The sequence below is a fragment of the Halichondria panicea genome, chromosome 7 (genome assembly GCF_963675165.1).
Source record: "Halichondria panicea chromosome 7, odHalPani1.1, whole genome shotgun sequence".
In the NCBI taxonomy this organism is placed as follows: Eukaryota; Metazoa; Porifera; class Demospongiae; order Suberitida; family Halichondriidae; genus Halichondria; species Halichondria panicea.
Window position 1 is genome coordinate 2,220,703 of NC_087383.1, and position 24,417 is coordinate 2,245,119.

The 24,417-nt window shown below is 41.0% G+C and overlaps 2 protein-coding genes and 2 long non-coding RNA genes across 10 annotated transcripts in view; 2 read left to right on the forward strand and 2 right to left on the reverse strand.

Annotated features, from left to right (window-relative positions):
- The window catches only part of LOC135339147 (NACHT, LRR and PYD domains-containing protein 12-like), a 34,670-nt gene that overhangs the window by 3,555 nt on the left and 6,698 nt on the right, over positions 1–24,417 (forward strand). The window lies entirely within an intron of this gene.
- Positions 11,121–12,257, reverse strand: LOC135339229 (uncharacterized). The gene is made up of 3 exons (XR_010395939.1): positions 12,167–12,257; positions 11,830–11,885; positions 11,121–11,707 (listed from the first exon to the last, which is right to left on the reverse strand). It is a non-coding gene; the product is annotated as an uncharacterized LOC135339229 (long non-coding RNA).
- LOC135339140 (NACHT, LRR and PYD domains-containing protein 12-like) lies at positions 11,746–15,031 on the forward strand. The gene is made up of 3 exons (XM_064535280.1): positions 11,746–12,086; positions 12,194–12,526; positions 12,687–15,031. The coding sequence occupies exons 1-3, from the start codon at positions 12,062–12,064 to the stop codon at positions 14,987–14,989; spliced, it is 2,661 nt and encodes an 886-aa protein (XP_064391350.1). The 5' UTR covers positions 11,746–12,061; the 3' UTR covers positions 14,990–15,031.
- LOC135339199 (uncharacterized) lies at positions 15,565–22,649 on the reverse strand. Of its 7 annotated transcripts, none has more exons than XR_010395881.1 (5): positions 22,508–22,649; positions 21,563–21,622; positions 18,598–21,430; positions 16,996–17,963; positions 15,565–16,882 (listed from the first exon to the last, which is right to left on the reverse strand). It is a non-coding gene; the product is annotated as an uncharacterized LOC135339199 (long non-coding RNA). The 7 variants fall into 7 exon arrangements; XR_010395880.1 differs by lacking the exon at positions 22,508–22,649 and adding an exon at positions 22,229–22,371; XR_010395879.1 differs by lacking the exon at positions 22,508–22,649 and adding an exon at positions 22,208–22,371.

Here is a 24,417-nt window from a genome sequence, read left to right on the forward strand (position 1 = left end):
CAATGCTCCCTACAGTGTCACAGAGAGCACATGCACTGTACGTATAAAACTGTCAATGAATGTAGTGGAAATCCAATTTAACGCTCTGTCGATTTTTGTTTATAGGAAGATGAGCAGATTAACGTTCACTTTGGCCCTTCCAAACATCTTCATGATTGCTAGGCCCTCGTATTGCAGCTGAAGGAGGTCCTGTGTGGGGAGAAGAGAGGGCAGTGAAACACTTCAACTAGTATAAGACAAAGAATGCATGTATTTGTAAGACAAATGAATACATGTACTTACATACACCGTACAAGCATACCAACACTATACCTGACACAAGGCAGTAAACTTCTTGAACACTTTACGTACCTACTAAATTACACCACACCACTTTTTGTAGCTGGGTAGGTAATGGTCGTAAATATTGTGAGTGAAAATGTGCATGCTGTTTTGGTGAGGAAAAGTGATGACCTTTTCTGAGGTAAAAAATTCACCACTGTACAAAAGTTCCAATAGTAGAAAAGCAGCTGACCTTTAATTGCAAGTTGGCCTGACCACTTTAAAGTTGCTTGCTACGCCCCTGCATGAAGATTGGGGCATAAAAATAAGTTAATAGCCTCACACTGGAGGAATTGTTAAAGTCTAGATTAGTAGTATAGTCTGAGCTTCAGTCAAACAGTGGACAAAGTACGTACCAGAGCAATTAATGGCACATGTGATGATTATCATGTTGTTTAATAGAAGTATGCTAGTATAACGGCTACTCAAGTATACGGAGACTCACAGAGTGGGTGGAGCATATCTCCATGGACGCTGATGTATGGATGATTGGCTTGGTCACGTCAGAGTACGCGTCGATACCCAGCTATCTGTCCGGGGGGTCCACAGTCGATGCTCGCTGGAAGAACCCTCTGTGGGGGGTACAGTGAGAGTCATAATTATTATTATGATTCAGTTCCGGGAATAAATGTCATAGAAAGTCACTAATTGACTCACATTTTTTCCAGTCGAGGTAAATGGAACACAGCTATAGGTTACGTCTCTGTGGGACATGTGAAATTGTGTATCAGGTTTTAAGCAACTAATAAGGATTATCATCTATTAATCTTGTTGAGCGCACAGTCCATTCTACCCCCCGCCCACACACACCTGGTCAGTAGACAGCTGATTGCCTATCCACAACATCGAAGGATTTTATCGCGGCTATGTACTTCATTGTACAGCTGCAAGGGGAGTGACGTGTGATACAGTGTGATTCAATGAAAGTCAGTACAACACAGTTAGTGTATGTTTACCAAAGAGGTACATGAGATTGTTCTGACAAATCATTCTTGTACTCTCTAATACACTAACAGGGTTTCATCTAGGATAACAAGTTGGGGGGGGGGGAGATTTGGGAGTGCGTAAGCGCAAGTGTTTGGCTATGCCCACTTAAAAAAAGTTGATTTAATACTAATGTGATGATGTCATTATTCTACAAGATTTGGGGGGGGGGGGAAGAACCACCCCCCCTACTAGATGAAACCCTGACTAACTGATACAGTATCAAAGATGCAACCTTTTACATGGCAAAATTAAAAACGGCCATTGTCAAAGTAATGTAGACGCAATCGGCATCATGTATAAATTGTGTATTTGGCCTAAGCCATATTCAGTACATACTATATAGCAGGTCATTTTCGTAGGTTATAACATTCAAAACAAACAACGTCTACACACAGTAAGTGCAGTAGTAGTAGATCTAAGAGGTAGTCTAATGCTCAAGAATGATGGAACATCTTATATACATATAGTAGTCATCTGCAGAATTGTGTAGAGGAGATGTTTCACCATCTTTGAGCATTAGTTTACCTCTTAGATCTACTACTACTGCACTGCACTATACTGCACTTACTGTGTATATAGCTAGTAGGTATCTTCAAGACCAGCTAGCTCACTGACAGTTGACAAACTAATGCTCAAAGATGGTGGAACATCTCTACACAATTCTACTACTACTGCATGCACTTACTGTGTATATAGTAGGTATCTTCAAGACCAGCTAGCTCACTGATAGTTGACAAACACTCTCTGGGACAAAAACCATTGTGTAGCTCTTACTTCAATATTTTACAAACTTCCTTTATTTAGAATAATAGCGCATGCATTGCAGAATGCAGAGGCTGCAAAATATGGTGGGCCGTTTGTTTCAAAATTCAAATGTTACATTTTCATTCAAATCACAATACATTCATTCAAGATGTGCAATTTTCATTCAAGAGCATTCAAGATTATTCATTCAAGATTCAAGATTTTGATGGATGCATAAACATGCATAATTTCAGATGACTTTAGCCACACTTTGTGGTTTTATTGCATGGTGTAGTTGTTTTAATTAACAGGAAATGGGGTTCACAATAATCAACTCGCTCCCTCAGTAGTGGTAAGGTGATTCCCAAACCAGAAACATGACATTGATTGACGAAAATTAACAAGAGGTCAGGGGTTCGTTGCCGACCTTCGAGTTTTGAGCATTAAGCAAAGGACATCTTATAAATGTTGTGTTTTAATGACTGTATATGCATGCATGGCATGCATATCTTGAATAATTATTGTCGACTTGAATGCATTAAAATCTTGAATGACAATTGCATGGTCTTGAATGGTCAGTGGATCTTTGGATCAATTTAAATTTATTTTGGGCAGAATTTCAAATCGATAGAAATTTATGTATTTTTTGATTTTGAATATTTTGAAACTGCAAGAGTACATGCAAATGAGTGCATTCTATTTTCAATTCTTGAGGAAGAACTGGTTCTGAGTTTCGTGCAGAAAAAAGCAGTTTCATATTTTGCACCCACAGGGGTTAGCTTATAATGACCTTTGTACTCTAAGAAGCTGTGCACTTTATAGTCTGTTATAAAATCAGTATTATGTGCACCTAGCTTGTATGCGTACAGGTTATGTTAACAGTTGTATCCCACCCTGATTGACAATGACAATTACACCCCCTGTCTGTATAGGTGTTCCAAGTACCATGGCCAATAGATGAGTGTTCCCAGCATACAGACGGTACTATACATATAATCATACAGTTGTTCGATTGCACACACACACACACAATAATATCATAATTTAATTGATCCTTCAACATTGAAATGTTTAATAATATTAATTATGTACAGTTAAGGAAGTACATTATTATATTATACATAGCAGAGTCGTGCAGTTGGCTAGCCTCGAGGAGGTGATTGGGATACAAGGCTAGCAGTTGGCAAGGTTATATTCTGGCTATATTTAGCATTGCATTGGAGCATGGCTTCTCAAGAGTACAAAGGTCATTTTAAGCAAACCCTGTGGATGCTATAAGCGCTAGTGATGGTCAAAAATTGAAAATGCTTTTTCTGCACGAAACTCGGACCAATTCTTCCTCAAGAAATTAAAAGTAGAATGCACTCATTTGCATGTACTCTTGCAGTTTCAAAATATTCAAAATCAAAAAATATATAAATTTCTATCGATTTGAAATTCTGCCCAAAACAAATTTAAATTGATCCAAAGATCCACTGACCTTAAATGAATACTGTATATGCATCTTGAATGAATGTATTGTAATCTGAATGAAAATATAACATTAATTTTGAATTTTGAAACAAACGGCCCACCATACACCATAGCAAAAACACATTGATTTTACAATGTAAAAGGGTGGGCCAGCTCAGCACAATTCAAATAGCAATCAAAATTCCAGGCTCTTAAACGAATAGGACTATTATATCATTCAATGACAATTTAGAGAAAAGTAGCGAAGTACATAGTATGTTAGAACATTAGGTCGTTAATTAATCAATTGCAACGTGTCAATAGTACATGCAGATGATATAAATAATTGAAGAATGCTCACATGCAATTGTCAATGAATACATGCAATTTGCTAATGAAATCCAATTTAACACTCTGAGGATTTTAAAAGTTCATGAGGAAGATGAGCAGATTAACATTCACTTTGGCCCTCCCAAACATCTTCATGATTGCCAGGCCCTCGTATTGCAGCTGAAGGAGGTCCTGTGTGGGGAGAAGAGAGGGAAGTGAAACACTTCAACTGGTGTATAAGACAAAGAATGCATGTATTTGTAAGACAAATGAATACATGTACTTACATACACCGTACAAGCATACCAACACTATACCTGACACAAGGCAGTAAACTTCTTGAACACTTTACGTACCTACCATCTACCTGTACACACACCCTCACCTGGAGGACCAGCTCCACCTTCTCTATCTGCCTGATGTGATCTCAAACACAACATTTCCGAATCTGAACCTGGGCGAGTAAGAAAAAATGTTCACATAATTATAGCATAACTTTGCATAAGATCAAGGTCGTAGCAAGAGGTCAGGCTGGTCAGGTTTTGGCCTAACCACTTTTTGCAGCTGGGTATAGTAATGGTCGTAAATATTGTAAGTGATAATGCGCATGCTGTTTTGGTGAGGAAAAGTGATGGCCTTTTTCTTAGGTAAAAAATTCACCACTGTATGCAAAAGTTCCAATAGTACAAAAACAGTTGACCTTTAATTGTAAGTTGGCCTGACCACTTTAAAGTTGCTTGCTATGCCCCTCCATGAAGATTGGGGCATAAAAATAAGTTAATATAGCCTCACACTGGAGGAATTGTTAAAGTCTAGATTAGTAGTAGAGTCTGAGCTTCAGTCAAACAGTGGACAAAGTACGTACCAGAGCAATTAATGGCACATGTGATGATTATCATGTTGTTTAATAGAAGTATGCTAGTATAACGGCTACTCAAGTATACGGAGACTCACAGAGTGGGTGGAGCATATCTCCATGAACGCTGATGTATGGATGATTGGCTTGGTCACGTCAGAGTACTTGTTGATACCCAGCCTTCTGTCCAGGGGGTCCACTGTCGATGCTCGCAAGAACTCTCTGTGGGGGGTACAATGAGTGTATGTATATTCATACCCTCTGCATGGCAACGAAAATAGCTAATTTGCAATTTAGATCATACGATACTTTAGTAGAAGGTAGAAACACACATGACCATCATCACATGACCATCATTCGTACATACACACTTTCAACTATTTGACCACAAATTCAGTTCTGGTAATCACATTTCTTACTTGATTTCTTGAAGGCTTCCTGAATGCACGGGTTCATTACTGACAGGGCCGCATTCTCAGCCTCAAACAGCGCGAAGGTATACAGAAAAACATGATCAACTCTAAACCTACAGATAACCGGACAATTCATGGAAAGTTACGAAAGGGTCAAATTTTCTGCTGATTTGGCATTTTTTTACCAAAAATTTATGATTATGGTTAAATTGAAAAACAGTCTAGTCCAGTAATGTACATAGATGCAGTGCATATTGTATGCCATAATCTGTACAGGTATACTGTACCACTTTTATCACCTGTTGTTTGTAGCACTCGAGTATACCCCATCGGCACACTTCTCTGCTCCAACTCCTTACAGCGATCCAGTGCCTTCTTGAGCTCTTCCTCCATCACAAGTCTCTCTTGCACAGCAGACTGGGTAATAGATTGCATGGTGGTCATGTACACACACACAGGTATACAGATACAACCATCACAACATCGTGGTGGTTAGCCTCAATTCCAGGCCGCGAAGAGAAAGGCGGCCTGGAATACCTTGTATGCACATGTGCGTACATTACCCCAAAAAGGGGGTAATCCGTGCATTTGTGGATACTGTCAGTAAAATAAACCGTATACTATTTGTATTTTGAAGTTACGGTCCGTTACATAAAAGTATTGTGCAAATAAAAAATTATGACTGAGTTCTTACGCCTTTTATTGTATCAAGCCAAGTCTCTACTTAACGACACTGTAAGGGCATATCTCATGGACACTGATGCAGATGATTGGTTTGATCACGTCAGAGTACGCGTCGATACCCAGCTATCTGTCCGGGGGGTCCACAGTCGATGCTTGCAGGAAGAACCCTCTGTGGGGGGTACAATGAGAGTCATAATTATTATTATGATTCAGTTCCGGGAATAAATGTCATAGAAAGTCACTAATTGACTCACCTTTTTTCCAGCCGAGGCAAATGGAGCACAGCTATAATAGGTTACGTCTCTGTGGGGCATGTAAAAATTGATTGACTTAAATTGTGTATCAGGTTTTAAGCAACTAATAAGGATTATCACTTATTGAGCGCACAATTCCCCGCCCACACACACCTGGTCAGTAGACAGCTGATTGCCTATCCACAACATTGAAGGATTTTATCGCAGCCATGTACTTCATTGTACAGCTGCAAGGGGAGTGACGTGTGATACAGTGTGATTCAATGAAAGTCAGTACAACACAGTTAGTGTATGTTTACCAAAGAGGTACATGAGATTGTTCTGACAAATCATTCTTGTACTCTCTAATACACTAACAGGGTTTCATCTAGGATAACAAGTTGGGGGGGGGGGGAGATTTGGGAGTGCGTAAGCGCGTCACAAAATGTTTGGCTATGCCCACTTTTTTCTTTTTGAGTTGATTACAACATGCTTAACACAGTTTTAGTTAATCATGCACATTAACTAATGCGGTGACATGTAGTACTAATGTGATGATGTCATTATTCTACAACATGGGGGGAAGAACCACCCCCCCCCCCAATAGATGAAACCCTGACTAACTGATACAGTACCAGAAATGCAACCTTTATATGGGGAAAAAAAACGGGCAATAGTCTCTAGACACAATCGGCATCATGTATTGTGTATTTTGCCTAAGCCATAATCAGTACATACTGTATAGCAGGTCATTTTCGTGGGATAAAAAATCCGAGACAAAAACATAGGCGTGGTGCAGCAGTGATTTCGTGTGTAAAAATTCCCTTTGCTCCACTGCATTGCACGCGTTCCGGTCAACCATGCCTACGTTTTCGTGAGTGATAAATATTCGTCAAGGTTTAGCTTGCCCACGGAAACTATACCCAGGACGCTATACGTACGGTACGGTATACTGTACCACTTTATCACCTGTTTCAAGTACTCTTCCTTCTCCCGTTACTTTGTAGCACTCGAATATGTCCACCCCGTCCACTGCAGGCACACTGCTCTGCTTCAACTCCTTACAGTGATCCAGTGCCTTCTTGAGCTCTTCCTCCATCACAAGTCTCTCTTGCACAGCAGACTGGGTAATAGATTGCATGGTGGTCATGTACACACACAGGTATACAGATACAACCATCACAACATCGTGGTAGTGGTACAGTAGTTATAATAAAGGTACAGTAGACTCTCGTTATTCCGACTCTCTGAAGTACGGCCTGAAATGTGGCCAACTCGCTATTCTGTATACCTGCTGCCCCAAACTAGTAATTTTATACGTATACATTTTGGGTGTGGTTTAGCAGAAAAACTGTGTGTGGGGGGAGTGGTTGGGGTGTACAATGAGAGGTAGGAAGCGGGATGCTCATGAACACTACAATGAAAGTTATAAAAAAGGTAAACCGTTTTGTGAGCAAACACAGCTGTGGGATTACATTGTAATAGAGAGGAAATGATTCATTATCTTTATTTATTATCCTCGAGACAAAACCGCAAAATTAGTCATTAATATTCGAGGTAGGTTGATTATAAGCCGCGGCTATATTCTGAAATGCAAACTACCGCGCTATTCCGGCCAAGTTGCACTGTCGCAAGGGTGGCCGGATTAACGAGAGTCTACTGTACATGTATTAATTATACAGTATTCACCGAGTGTATACATGTACATGCTAAACTCACATCTGCCTTGCTGTTGGCCAGTTCCAATTCTCTCACCAGCTCAGCCATGACACCCGGGTCCATGATTTGAGACCTCTCGAGCAGCTTCTCCTCCAGCTCCCTCAGCAGGTCATCCTCTAGACATTGAATGGTCTCACTCTTCTCCTCAACCTGACAGGGGAACATCAATAAGTTGCTGCCAGGTGGAGAATACTCGACATACAATAGTGACGTGCATGTACAGTCAACTACAGAAAATCTGGCAATGAAATTTAACGGTATTCTCCCACTTTGAGATAAAGGTCAGCTTAAAGTTGGACTGTAGGTTAGGTATTAAATAGGCATCTGCTATCAGGGTTGTTGCAATAACTATTATAAAGAGATAGTACGTACGTGTAATCACACAGTACACCATCAGATCGGCTATTCAGAGCATAGATCATACAGTATATACATGATCAATTGCTAAATGCTTTGAAATGCAGCTCACTAGCAAAAAAGTAATACCTAGCAAATACGGTAGTAGATCTATTTAAGGCCACTAAACACTGCACATGTGTATCTCTCACCTCTGTGGGTGGTATAGGAACGAGGGAGGCCCTCTGATACTGTCTAGAGGACTGGATTTCTTCTCACTGCCAATCTAGGAGGTATGAAAACAAAATATGCATTTGGTAAAATCTACTCTCAAACAACATTGCACATTGACCATTCCTCCTCTCACCTCCTGCTCGTTCAGGAACATCATGAACCTTTGAAGGACTCGTCACATGATCTTGGAGCAAAAAGATACGGACTTGGTTGAGGATTTGAGTGTGAGGATAAAGTGAGAGAGGAGGTTGTGGGGGAGGGGCCTCAGACCAGGGCTGGTGGGACGTAGTGTCACGTGAGAGAAGACTCGGACACATGGTCCTCCGTCTGGACAGCTGCTGTGAGGAGAATGAGAATTGTAAGGCACTGGAATTGAACTGTGCACAAGCACAAAATACATGCACTATTTTATTCGTACTACATAACTAACTAAAAATGCTCACCAATAAAACACCACACACCACTTGGTGTACAACATTTTAACGAATCTAAAAGTATACAAATGAACTTCAGTTCCTCTAGACAACCTGCCCAACCCTCCATATACACACTGGCTGGATCATGCATAAAGAAAATGGCATCTATTTTCACAGCGTTTGACCAGCAAACGTATCAGAGAGAATAATCTCACGCCCATATTGCTGATTTGCTTGAAATGCCCACCACCATCTTAGCAATGTACCAGCAAGGGGCTTTTGTTGTGAGCATCAATGGTAGGCCATGGCATTCAGTTGCTATTGATGAGTCACATGAAATACAGGTACTCTCTGATAAGAAGATTTTGTGCAATCAGATCTTAATTAGAAATGGAGGCTCACTATCAAAGCCTATAAGGTGTTAGGTATTCTGAAAATAATTTTCTTCTACCAACTAGATCAAAACTATAAAGGAAACAATTTTACTTTTCCCTATAGTGAGATCTCAGCTCTCTCAACTCTGGCGACCAATACTGCTCAAAGACATTTATTCTTAAAGTGATTGAGCTCACCTTTGGTAGCGCTGACTTATCACAGCTGTTGGTCCAATTCTCCAGAACTCTGAGCTTCCCCTCGAGGTGCAACTGCAAGTGACAGAAGAGAAAATAGCTCCAATAATATTATACAATAATTAGTAGTATAGACACTGAAAGAGCAGATTACAAGGGACATAATTATTGCAGTGCTTATAATTATAGCTGCTCAAAGTGGTCATAAAGCTTCAACAGAACAACCAACCTGTATATTAAAATAGATGCATGTACCCTGGGAGCAATGCAGACGTCAATCAGTGAAGTATTTATTAACAGCTGTAGGCACACACTTGCCCAACCCACCACCAGAGAGGACACCCTGATAGTGCCATCACTGTGTTCCTCATCTCTAACCCTGCTTTCAATGGTCAGCTTGTAAATCGAGGTATGGGAAAAACGCTCCAATGTAAACACTGAAAGAGTAGTACTTCAGAAACAGACATACAGGTTGGTTGTCCTATATTGCAGTGCTTGTAATTATAGCTAATACAAGGGTGTTCAGCCATGCAAAGTAGACTACCTTACCATAACAACCAATCGTGATCCATTAATCTAAACATCTTCATACATACAAAATTCAGTCCATAATAAAAGAGAGTGAGTATCGAGCGTATATCGTTACTTGCATCAGATGTATTCGGAGTGTAACATTATACCTGTCTGAACAACTTGTGGCATAAAATGTTTCTGCCTTGAGGTAAGTAGCGGCTTCGGGTACTCGGATTGTTTGGTTAAAAAGCAGGAAGTTACGTCACTTTCCGAATACATTTGACGCAAGGTAATGCTACGTTGGATACTCCCTCTCTTTTATTATGGACTCTTGCTATTAGCGGCCTCTCAAAACTGGTAAGAAACTTAAGCAACTGTAATCACATGACGTACGTACATGTACCGACACCATTTTATGAAGGAGAGAGTATAATTATACAAAGCAGTACATTCAGCGTGGGATTAATATAAGGACTGCACATTTCCATGCAGTGCATACTGTAGAATGTAACTATAGTAACTCACACGGTTCATTCTGACAACTTAATTTGATATGATCTTCATCAAAAAAGCAACGGGAAGTTTTACTTGATTGGCTACTGTATCAGCTTGTCCCAAAACTGCTCACCCGTGGCACCTGTTGCACTTACACGCTCTGACCAGCCAGGTCAACCAGGCTCTGAACACAGAGAAGGAGGTAAAATCATCATAATAACAATAGCTTATATGTACATTTACACATACATAGTCTGTACGTGTAGATCAAATTAAAGCAAAATAGTCGACCTAGTGTGTTCACAGCTGTAGGCACACACTTGCCCAACCCCACTCACCAGAGAGGACACCCTGATAGTAGTGCCATCACTGAGTTCCTCATCTCTAACCCTGCTTTCAATGGTCAGTTTGAATATTGTGTGTGATCTGGAGTTGTGCTCGGTAGATCCAAATGTCTGGTTCTCTGAGCAGAAGAGATTATACACATTACCAGCACATCAGGTGCACAGGCAGCATGCATGTACATGTACACACAAGGCTAAGTCTGAGAGCTCACACTAGGGCAGACCAACAGTGGCTGTAATAAAGAGGTGACATGCTAACACAGGTTGCATGAAACCAACCCTATGGAGACTGGGCCATTAACCTGGCTATAGGGTGATCACATTAGACAGACAGGTTCACAAAGGTGCACAAGTGATAGTGACTTACTCTCCCCGATCTCAATGAGACTAGTAAATATCTTGGGGAGGGAAATCGGCTCCTCAGACAACCCAACCAACTTATGAGTTAGCCTAGCTTGCACTAATTTAAAGCCCTATTGATTATTAGTCATAAAAGTGCAACAAAAGCTGTGCTGCCTAGCAGCAGCCATTGTGAACTTTGACCGCTTTGGAGATACATAATTATGGCAGGAAATGCAACTTCTGTTTCCTATAATTATTGGACCAAAGCTAATTCTCCAGAGGTGCACACTTAATACACGGCAATCAGAGAGTGCAAAAACTCAACTCTGCAGTTCTGGTACTGTAAGACCTCTAATTAAGGTGACCCTCCAAATATGCGACACTCTCGAGCTTAGGTAATTTTCTGACTTCTACGACAGCTACGTTGACAATTATGTTTTAATGTCGCGTCCTAAATGATGTAAATATAGCCACACCCTAGCATCGTTTTTGGAAAACACGTTCTAGAAATTGAGGCAAGTATAGACTGAGTAGAGCTATCCATAATCAGATACGACATCAGGTTTTTAACATAATTGTTCAACCTCCAAAAGAAGCGACATCTGGCTTCGTAATTAGTTAAAAAAAGTGTCGCTTTAATTAAAGGTCTTACGGTAATCACATTTCTTACTTGAATACGTCGGGTTCATTACTGACAGGGCAGCATTCTCAGCCTCAAACTGTGCAAAGGAACAGAACAGAGCATGATCCACGACCTTACAAGGTAACTTAAACCAACAGATTAACCAGACAATATTATTGATGAACCAGACAATAATCTATGGCTGATCAATTGACTCACCCTCTTTCCATTCGGAGAATGCTGTAATACTTTAGCAATGGAGCCAGGTTTTGTCTCTGTTGGGTATGTGAACAGTGAAAATCAAATATCTTTGGTGGATGTGGATGTGGTCTGCAAAAAAAGTGGGTGTCTGAGATACACCCACTTTTTTTGCAAGTCATGCAAAAACAACACACAAATATATTTCAGAGAGAGCTAGAGCTAGCTGCAAGGCACAGATTTATTTGCTGGAATGGCCACTAAAGAGCAGAACCAAGGTATAAAGACAGTCATGTTTACTACAAAGGATAAACACAATGATTGCTAAAGCATAAAACCCTCAATGGTGATTGCTAACCTTGTGTGCTTGCTTATCTATCTTCAGAGCTCACAATTGATGATCTGAAGACAGAAATGAAACTGACTGATGAGCAGCTCAATACAGCAATAAAGGAACCAGATCTACCCGAGTTAGCAGCATGTTTCGACAATGTTCACAATGGCTATCTTGAAAAACTGGAGCTCTCACCTGGAGAACAAACTGACGTGAGGACTAGAGCATTTGTAGATGGCACTCTGGCAGGAATGTTGCTGGCTTTGAAATTCTGGATACTAACCAACGGACTAGATGCCACTTTCCAAGCTCTGCTACTCATCATACTCTCCCTACTCAAAGAAGACGTTGCTGTTCGAGTGTGCAAGTACTTGTCTGACAAATGTGAGTCTGTCATGTGAGAGTGTGGTCATTGTGGTACCATACGTTGTGGGAGTGATTGCAACCAAATAAGGGACTCTTCAACTTAATTGCTATTGTTACACATACAGTTCTCTTTTACTATCACCAGGAATGGTACTCACCTATTGTTTTGTTTCCCCAGACTGCACCACCTCGTGTCCCCCCTCCCGAGAGAGGGTCCTGCTGAACCACAAGCTGTCTTCGTACAGGGACTATCTACAAAGTTTCTACAGAGCACAAGTATCCACATCATCCACACAATGGCCTCCTGTCCCAACAAACAAAGTCTTCAAACTGGCCATGATTCAGAAGGAGAAAATACAGAGAGGAAGAATCGACGATGAATTTGTTAAACTAACAATTACGGGGAAAATTGATGACATTTTACTTTTAAAGACTCCTGTTAACTTGACTAAGATTTTCTCTGAGATTGGGGATAGACGAAACTTTGTGTTGATTGAAGGAGCTCCCGGCTCTGGCAAGAGCACCCTTGCTCTACACATCTGTCAGGAGTGGGCAAAGGGGAAACTGTTCCAAGAGTTCAATATTGCAATCCTCGTGAAACTGAGAGATCCCCTCGTTAGAGAAGCAAAGACAATTGCTGACATACTTCCCTGCATTGATACGGCCGTGGCTAACGAGACAGAGGCAGAAATAAAATCACTGTATGGCAAAGGTGTACTGTGGGTGCTGGATGGATGGGACGAGCTTCCTTCTGACCTCCCTAGAGACTCAATCATCAACAAACTAATCCGACTAGACATGTCACAAAAAGGAGCCCTACACGAATCAGCTGTGATTGTAACATCTCGACCGTCATCTTCGGCTGAGCTCCACCCACGTGTATCGTCCAGGGTGGAAGTGTTGGGGTTCACTCCACATCAACTAGAACAGTATTTTACCGAGTGTCTGAATGGTGACTCACAAGCTGTGCATACTCTATTGGAGAGAATTCGAGAGAACCCAGTGGTAGAAGGTAGCTGTTACCTCCCCCTCAATGCTTCCATCATCGTTAATTGCTTCCTTTCTGACAACCACTCCCTCCCAACATCCAACCACGGGATATTCACCACAGTTGTCCAGAGCTCTCTCAAGAGATACCTCAAGGAGAAGTTGGGGAAGACCACTCCAGTGGGAGACATCACATCCCCAGACTCACTGCCCTCGGAAATTAGAACACAGACCGTACAAATGTGTCAACTTGCATATCATGGGATCGAACAAAATAAAGCGACATTTACTGATGGTGATTTGGCTGCTCTTTGCATTCCGAAGGAGATTTCAAACGTTGGATTGTTACAAACTGTTCCCAGTATCATTAGCGATGGTGATCTGGTTTACTACTGCTTTCTCCACCTGTCTATTCAAGAGCTACTGGCAGCAATCCACATCTCTCTCATGCCTCCCAAGCAACAAATTTCTGTATTCCAGAAGCTCTTCGGGAATCCTCGATTCAGTGCAGTCTTCCAGTTTTACGCTGGTATCACCAAACTGAGAACTAGTAGACCAATCCTCAGCTTGCTACCTCGATTCTTGTGTCCAGTTCCAGCCACTGTTTTTGATCTGGTCAGAAAGGTTGTCAAAAATAAGCCGACGATCTTTTTGTTGTCCCTCATCAATTGTTTATACGAAGCTGAAGACTCGCAACTGTGTTTGTTTGTGGCTAATCTTCTTAATCACAATCTAGATCTTAATCACACTACAATGAATCCTATTGACTGCCTCTCTGTTGGATATTTCGCATCAGCTTGTTCCAATAGCAGTAATGGATTCACACTTAGCCTCATCAATTGCTCTATTGGTGACCAAGGCTGCAAATTTCTGGCCCGAGGACTCTCCAAGTGTCCCAACTCTAATAATGATATTCCTACAGAAGGGATACACATCGCTGAGATTATCGAGAACACTAGTTCAATATCTGAATTGGATTTGTCTAATAATGCCATTGGTAACAGTGGACTTTGCGAACTCTGTGCGGCCTTGTCCACTAACACATCATTAAAGACACTGATCCTGGCTAATTGCTCACTAACAATATCAGACGACAATGGAGCTGCCCTCTATCAACTTCTGAATACAAACAATTCCCTCAAATATCTTAATTTGTCTGAAAACACAGTGACTAGCTGTCGTCACATTGCTGCTGGACTAGCAGTCAATAAGACTCTGAGAATATTGTACTTGTATAAGTGTGAACTGACTGATCAGAGTATCGAGGAGCTATCAACTGGACTGATCAACAAGATTGAAGCACTGTGCATTCATATTAATGCCTCAATAACAGAAGATGGAATGAAGACGCTTGCCAGACATCTAACCACCCACTGCTCTGAACTGACATGGTTGTGGATACCCAGCCACCTAAGATCCTGTATCGAGACAGTATTCAGGGACACTAACAAAGAGAGGAAGAGAAATGGACTACCCGAGATTGATGTGTGGTAATTGTTGTTTACCCGAGATTAATTATGTTTATTAATTGATTGATTATTAATTGTTATTATGCCTCGAGGCGTAGCCGCATGAGGGATAGGGTAAAGCTGACTGTGTGTGTACGTATGTCTGTGTGTCTGTGTGTCTGTTCCAGCTGTAACTGCTCAACGGTTGCAATGCGACGAAAACTAACAGCTTCTATAGGCTTCTAGCCACGTTCTCTTGGATTTTGATTCGTGGATTTGCAAACTAAAGCTTCTTTCTCGAGTTATGGCTAGTTTGACTCACATTGAAGGCTGTTGCAGTCTCTTCAGAATCTTTCATAGCATCATCTGTCCGCACAAACTTTCTATTTAACATATGAGTTAGCCTTGCACTAAAGCGCTAGCTTTTTGTTAGCTACAATACTCAGAAAATATCTGTTAAAACAGCTAGCTAGCAGTTAGCCATTTGTGAAATTGATCTCTTTGGACACACCCTTTAATTATTCCTGTGTATGTAATGCGCATGCGCGCTCATTCCCCACGTGTGAGAAAATAATAATATCCAAGATCCAGATCCAGATCCTCCTGGCAGAATCATCTTTGTCTTGAAGGCCTGGTAAGCCACAAAACACTACCATAATTATAACAATATAGATAACAATATGCATGTACACAGGTCTTTTCTTCTTAGATATTATATACACTGAACTACAGATCTTGGAAGAATCAATTTTCTTCTTTCTTGAGGTTCTAGTAAGCCACATAATACAACAATAGATGCATGTAAATAAGTCTTTTCTTCTCAGTGACTTTATATAGATAAGCTAACTTTAATATAAAATTCATTATAGAAACTAATATAACACTCTAATACTTTTCAGCGAAAGCAAAAACATGGCGAGAGGCATTAGCACAGCGCCAGCTTGAACACTAGTTCATACAGTTTTGACAATTGATTTTAATTAATTCTGCCATAATGCATTCAATGACAATTTAAATGCATAGAGAAAAGTAGTGAAGTATTATATACTAGTATATATAATTATGTTAGACACTATAAAAACAAAATTAATGTTGTTAATTAATTACAACTTGTCAATAGCACAGCAATAACAAAGGCTTCTCCTTGGTAACAATAACAGACACACAGACACACGCACGCGCACACAGTCAGCTTTACCGTATCCCTCGTGCGGCTACGCCTCGAGGCATAACAAGGGCTTCTCCTTGGTAATAATGATAAATGCTCACATCCACAGTAAATTGTCAATGAACACAAAGCAATTTGCTAGTGAAAATCCAATTTAACGCTCTGATGCCTTTTGTTCATATAATTATGAGGAAGATGAGCAAATTAACGTTCACTTTAGCCCTCCCAAACATCTTCTAAACATCTTCATGATTGCCAGGCCCTCGTATTGCAGCTGAAGGAGGTCCTGTGTGGGGAGAAGAGAGGGCAGTGAAACACTTCAACTGGTGTAAGACAAATGAATACATGTACTTACATACACTGTACAAGCACAACACTATATACCTGACACAAGGCAGTAATTTTTTTCTTCTCCTTGGTAATGATAGACACACACACACACACACACACACACACACACACAGTCAGCTTTACCGTATCCCTCGTGCGGTAATAATAGACACACACGCACAGTCAGCTTTACGGTATCCCTCGTGCGGCTACGCCTCGAGGCATAACAAGGGCTTCTCCTTGAATTGGATAAATGCTCACATGCACAGTAAATTGTCAATGCAAGCAATTTGCTAGTGAAAATCAAATTTAATGTTCTGATGCCTTTTGTTCATATAATTATGAGGAAGATGAGCAAATTAACGTTCACTTTAGCCCTCCCAAACATCTTCTAAACATCTTCATGATTGCCAGACCCTCGTATTGCAGCTGAAGGAGGTCCTGTGTGGGGAGAAGAAAGGGCAGTGAAACACTTCAACTGGTATAAGACAAAGAATGCATGTATTCTACATAACACAAAATCATATTAGTACTCCCTTTATTGCTCCACTCACCTGGAAGACCAGCTCCACATTCTCCATCTGCCTGCCCAGGAAACGACCAGACACCTCAAACTTGCTCACATCCACTGACCAGTTGCTCCGCCATCTGACAGCTCACGTGAATATATTTGCAACCGTGACGTCATCAACAGCAACAAAAATCACAAAGAAGCTCCGCTTGATAGTGTTGTAGGTTAGTGGCAATAGCTGAAGATACAGTCCTATAACTCAAGCTATAACGTCTGATACTGGCTGCATAGGTGTTGTAGCAACCACCAAGCCTTAAATAATGCCATGCCTCTTATTTTTGAAAGAGGTTGCACTGTTTTTGTTACAAAAAGCTACCACCAGCCCCCCTGGAATTTTTACTGAGACGGCGCTTATGGAATAACGGTGAGCGAGTACAAGTCAGTTTTAGCTGGTAGCTGTTGTACAAGCCTTTAGCTACAGTGTATGCTAAGTAAGGAACAGATTCGTTGTTACCAAAATTTTTTGTCACTTGTTTTAGCATGCCTAGTAAAGCCACACACAATTTGAGTACAAGTAAAAATATAAACAATATTTTAAGCATAACAAACAATATCTTAAACATAACAATTTTTGTTGTGAGCATCAATGGTAGGCCATGGCATTCAGTTGCTATTGATGAGTCACATGAAATGCAGGTACTCTCTGATAAGAAGATCTTAATTGGACTGTTTGTGTCTGAAATGGGAGGCTCACTACAACTTCATATCAGCTAAAGCCTACAAGGTGTTAGGGCCTTCTGAAAATATGATTTCCTCTACCAACTCGATCAAAACTATATAAGAAACAATTTTACTTTTCCCTAGTGAGATCTCAGCTCTCTCAACTCTGGCGACCAATTACTGCTCAAATACATTTATTCTTAAAGTGATTGAGCTCACCTTTGGTAGCGCTGACTTATCACAGCTGTTGGTTCAATTCTCCAGAACTCTGAGCTTCCCCTCGAGGTGCAACTGCAAGTGACAGAACATTTAAGTTGAGGTTGAGAAAAGAGTTTCATGCAATAAAGTTAGAAGACACTGAATAAGCAGATTACCAGATAAAGTACAGCATAATTATGTTCTGGACAGGAAATTGTCCGGGTATAATTGGAACAGATTTTTATAGCGCATGCGAAGTGTCCGGGAATAAGCATGCAGCTAATATAAGTTTAATAGTGAGCTAATATAAGTTTAATAGAACAAGGTACGACTGAATACCGTATAGCGCGAAATTTTCGAGGGGCTTAGAAAATTAAGTCCACGAAAATCGTTCTTTACCTGCTATAACGTGCAAGATTTAAAGGCGTGGCTTCCGGTAAGCAGTCATTCCGCGAACATTGTGCAACGAAATGGCTTTTAGAGGCCAATCCACGAAATATAAGTGCCTCGAAAATTTCGCGCTATACGGTAGTTGCACTAGCTATCTAAAACTATTTACACAGAGAAAAAAGATGTGCTGATTTAGCACAGAAAACCGTGCTAAAAGAATGTCTCCAGTTTTAGCACGTTTGCACATGACTGTGCTAAACAACCTGATATGCTAAACCAACACATGTGCTGAATTCTAATGTGCTGAAACAGTTGTGCCCCTGTTCCTCTAGCTTGCCTTCAAGCATGGGGAAGGTGTCCTCTTTCGATGCATTCCCTGGCAGTCCTAGCTCCATGGCGATACGCTTCACCACTCCTGTGGCCAATCGGCGAGAGTTCAACGGGTAAGTCTTTACTCGAGGTTCTTCTAAGTCGACGACAGGGCCTTCCTCGGTCCGGGCTTGATCAATGGCTGTCTCACTCCGGTCAGTCATGACTCCTGCAGTTGCTAGGCGTTCTTACTGTCCTTGGGTGTATGGTTGGTCTCGGCAGGACGTCCACTGTTGAATAGTTCAGCTGTGTTCACTTCTTATTCAGATTGATCTTAGAAGCACATGGCCAGCACTCTTGTGCGCATGTCTACAAAACATCACATGACATACAATAAGTTCTAAGTACATAGGTCACAGGTTAGAGTCAGAGTTCATTAAGTTCATCAGTTCAGCATCTCTGCTACATGATTGTATTGTGCTAAATCAATTTCAAACATTACAAACAACAATACATTAATACAGTATTAAAATTGTATTAAACAAACGATGAGGATATAAAAGTGAAAGGTTTTTTTAAAAATAGTTAGTTAACCATAGCAAGTCTGCACTCGGTTCACTGCAATTGTAAGATACTGCCTTTGACTTCTAAGCATCACCTGCATGCGTGAAGTAGAAAAATATGTCACATAAGGCCAGTAGAATTATAACCAAGTATAAGAATAATTAAAGTGCGTATAGATTAGGTACATAACATCAGTCATAGCATGAACAAAGTAAGGTTGTTCCACCCCCCTCTCCACTGATAGCATTCACTAGTCTGTTGACAGGAGGTGGGGTTATTCACAGCATTGCAATGTTATTATGGGGCGAAATAAGACATCACTAACGTTTATTCATCCATTCAGAGCATGAACAAAGTAAGGTTGTTCCACCCCCCCCCCTCCACTGATAGCATTCACTAGTCTGTTGACAGGAGGTGGGGTTATTCACAGCATTGCTTATAATTATTATGGGGCGAAATAAGAAAAGCCTTTGCTGTGATCCATGACAAATGCCGAGTGCATAATGAGCCAAAAGCAAAGAATTGTAGCTACAGAAAGAGTCATATAACACAGATAGGACCAAGAGGAAGAGTACGCTACTCCAATAGACTGTACACAGGAGGCAAACTCACTATTGCATGTAACCACAGCCACTTGAGATACAACAATAACAATAACAATGCTGATAAGAAAAAGCAATTAGTGGTAATCATCACTAACGTTTTTATTCATCCATTCATAGCATGAACAAAGTAAGGTTGTTCCACCCCCCTCTCCCCCTCTCCCAAAAAAAAACAAGCGCATGCAGCTGCATGCGAGCTAGCTAAGTTTAATAGAACAGTGTGCAATTATTCAGTTGCACTAGCTATCTAAAACTAGCTACTCAAAGCTATCTAACTAATCTAATCATCACTAACGGTTATTCATCCATTCATGTTTATTCATCCATTCATCGCAGATTAATTTTAACAGTTTATACAACAGCTATGTGGTTGTGATGTAGGTTAGACAGAATGCTTACTACGGTTAGTGGGAGTTGCATACTCTTCCTAATGAACTTCTCATTATAGTCGTTTTTACGCACAATTTAGTTTGCTAGACTATAATAATGCAAATGAGTTCTTGTTGTGCTATTATAGAGCAGCATCAATATTCGGGCCCATCAACTATCTCGTATAGAGAGCAGATAGAGAAGTTGTCCTCCACCGACAATACTCGTTGTAAGGGCTAAACAACAAAGCTTAATACGAAAGTTTAATTAAACTGCGTTGTCCTATATAATTATATCGATAGATCGGTTAGAGTAATAAAACAGTAATCTTGTACAGCTAAGGTTCTAGACTTCATCACATAATTGTTCAATGGTTTAGGTATCCTGACCATCCCTTTACATATGTTCACAGTGGCTATAATTCATGATTTACTGGTTTTTAGGTACACTTTTGGTTAGGGGAGGGTATAAATACACGTACATGTACATGTAGCTGTAAGCACTGCACATGATTGTACACATAGTGAAAGCTAAGACAAAAGCTCATATGGACCTGTGTAACTGACAAATAAAATCTAGTACGCCTCAAATGCACACAGAACATAGCAAGGTGCACACACACACATCCACGCACGTGTTGAGAGGAATCTTGTCTTTGTTGGCATGGTGATCTACGAGACGATGCCAGAGTAAGGCCACATCCAGCTGTGTGCTGGGCTCTCGTATGAGGAGCAATTGAACGAGGGAGGCAAACAGTTGCCCTGGGAACGTCGTCTCCAGCACTGATGCGTGACAGGTGTCAGCCACCGCCCTCAAATACTTGACCAGGGAGGTAGTCAACATGGGGCTGCATAATAAAGGGGAAGTATATGGAAGCTTAAACACTAGTAATGCAGTGAAACCATGCAGTCTATTGTGGTCACGCACATCATAGTCTATAATACAGCCACTATTAGTCTACTCACAGACTACAATAATTAAGTTTTACAAAGGCGACAGAGTCACTAAGCACTTTTGCATAGAACACGTACATGTACAAACAGTGTTTATGACAGGAAACTAAACACATACATGTACACAAAAGCTAAATAAAGCAACAGCTAAACATTCCCTCTCACCTCCTGATCATGCAGGAACTTCATAAACCTGGTGTACTTAGGACTTGTCACATGATCTTAGAGCAACAAATACGGACATGGTCGAAGATTTGAGTGGGGCTAAAGTGAGAGAGGAGGTTGTGGGGGGAGGAGCCTCAGACCAGGGCTGGTGGGACGCAGTGTCACGTGAGAGCAGACTCGGACACATGGTCCTCCGTCTGGACAGCTGCTGTGAGGAGAATGAGAATTGTAAATCACTGGATTTGAAACGTACTCTTTTGTACCACATAACTAATTGACCTCACAAACACACCACTTGGTGTGCAACCATTAATTGTACTCTTAAAGTGAGTGAGCTCACCTTTGGTAGCGCTGACTTATCACAGCTGTTTGTCCAATTCTCCAGAATTCTGAGCTTCCCCTAGAGGTACGTGACAGAATATCTAAAAGGACATATTGCAGTGCTTACAATTATAGCTATTCGAGGGTGCTCTGTCAAAGTCAGTCATAAAGTTATTGTTAATTTAATACATGTACATGTACCCGGGTATATAGGGAGCGAGTGCAGACAACTACACGTGTACATATATTATCGAGGGTGCAAAGAACCAGGTATCTGGCACTCTTATATGCACATGATCAGTCTACTTGCTACTAGCGGCCTCTCAAAATTGCATGGCTTAGAAACTTGCAGCAATATACTGAAACCATTTTAAAGGAGCATATTAATGCGTACTGTTATAGGTGGACCTTTTGGGTGGGCACTTTGTATGGGTTACTTCTTGGAGAAAGGTCACAATCATGGTACATGCATGTATTTCTTATGTACACTTATACTATAGCGTGATGGCGTTGTTAATTGGACATGTTGTTAATACTAGTAACTATGCTTGTAATGTAAGACCACAGGCATAAATTTTAGGCACGTATTATCGGTATATTCATTTGTAAGAGTGAAACTTCTTACTACACTGTACACAGTCTCATACATACAGTAGACACTCACTTCTAGGGAATGATTACTCACGGAACAGACTCCATTGTGTATTTTGCCTAAGCCATAATCAGTACATACTGTATAGCAGGTCATTTTCGTGGGATAAAAAATCCGAGACAAAATCGTAGGCGTGGTGCAGCAGTGATTTCGTGTGTAAAAATTCCCTTTGCTTCACTGCATTGCATGCGTTCCGGTCAACCATGCCTACGTTTTTGAGAGTGATAAATATTCGTCAAGGTTTAGCTTGCCCACGGAAACTATACCCAGGACGCTATACGTACGGTACGGTATACTGTACCACTTTATCACCTGTTTCAAGTACTCTTCCTTCTCCTGTTACTTTGTAGCACTCAAATATGTCCACCCCGTCCACTGCAGGCACACTGCTCTGCTCCAACTCCTCACAGCGATCCAGTGCCTTCTTGAGCTCTTCCTCCATCACAAGTCTCTCTTGCACAGCAGACTGGGTAATAGATTGCATGGTGGTCATGTACACACACCGGTATACAGATACAACCATCACAACATCGTGGTAGTGGTACAGTAGTTATATAAAGGTACAGTAGACTCTCGCTATTCCGACTCTCTGAAGTATGGCCTAAAATGTGGCCAACTCGCTATTCTGTATACTTGCTGCCCCAAACTAGTAATTTTATACGTATACATTTTGGGTATGGTTTAGCAGAAAAACTGTGTGTGGGGGGAGTGGTTGGGGTGTACAATGAGAGGCATTGTGTGTGTATGTGAGGTGTGGGGGGAGAGTGGTTGTGTGCATTGTGTGTGTATGTGAGGTGTGTGTGGGGGGAGTGGTTGGGGTGTACAATGAGAGGTAGGAAGCGGGATGCTCATGAACACTACAATGAAAGTTATAAAAAAGGTAAACCGTTTTGTGAGCAAACACAGCTGTGGGATTACATTGTAATAGAGAGGAAATGATTCATTATCTTTATTTGTTATCCTCGAGACAAAACCGCAAAATTAGTCATTAATATTCGAGGTAGGTTGATTTTAAGCCGCGGCTATTTTCTGAAATGCAAACTACCGCGCTCTTCTGGCCAAGTTGCACTGTCCCAAGGGTGGCCGGATTAACGAGAGTCTACTGTACATGTATTAATTATACAGTATTCACCGAGTGTATACATGTACATGCTAAACTCACATCTGCCTTGCTGTTGGCCAGTTCCAATTCTCTCACCAGCTCAGCCATGACACCTGGGTCCATGATTTGAGACCTCTCGAGCAGCTTCTCCTCCAACTCCCTCAGCAGGTCATCATCTAGACATTGAATGGTCTCACTCTTCTCCTCAAACTGACAAGGGAACATCAATAAGTTGCTGCCAGGTGGAGAATACTCGACATACAATAGTGACGTGCATGTACAGTCAACTACAGAAAATCTGGCAATGAAATTTAACAGTATTCTCCCACTTTGAGATAAAGGTAAGCTTAAAGTTGGACTGTAGTTAGGTATTAAATAGGCATCTGCTATCAGGGTTGTTGCAATAAAGAGATAGTACGTACGTGTAATCACACAGTACACCATCAGATCTGCTATTCAGAGCATAGATCATACAGTATATACATGATCAATTGCTAAATGCTCTGAAATGCAGCTCACTAGCAAAAAAAGTAATGCCTAGCAAATACCGTATAGCGGGTATATTTCGAGGGTATAAATTTTCGCGGATGGACCTCTACAAAGGATTTCGCGGATTATATTTTCGTGGTCTGAGTTCCAGCCTTTTGGCGCATGCGCACATCAACATGCAGCTGTACCTACACACCGTTAGCCTAGAATCCATAATACTGAACACGCCTACTATTATAAATTTTCGTGGGTATAAATTTTCGCGGTACAGGCTCAATCCGCGAAAACTGCGAACATTTATACCCTCGAAATATACCCGCTATACGGTAGTAGATCTATTTTGATTAAAGGACACTAAACACTGCACATGTGTATCTCTCACCTCTGTGGGTGGTATAGGAACGAGGGAGGCCCTCTGATACTGTCTAGACTGGACTTCTTCCCACTGCCAATCTAGGAGGTATGAAAACATAAATTATTATGCATTTGGTAAAGATCTGCTCCCAAATAACATTGCAATTGATCCACATTGACAGGTAAAGGGTAATTAAAGTAAAATCTGATATTTGAGCACAAACATTCCTCCTCTCACCTCCTGCTCATTCAGAAACTTCATGAACCTGGTAGGAGT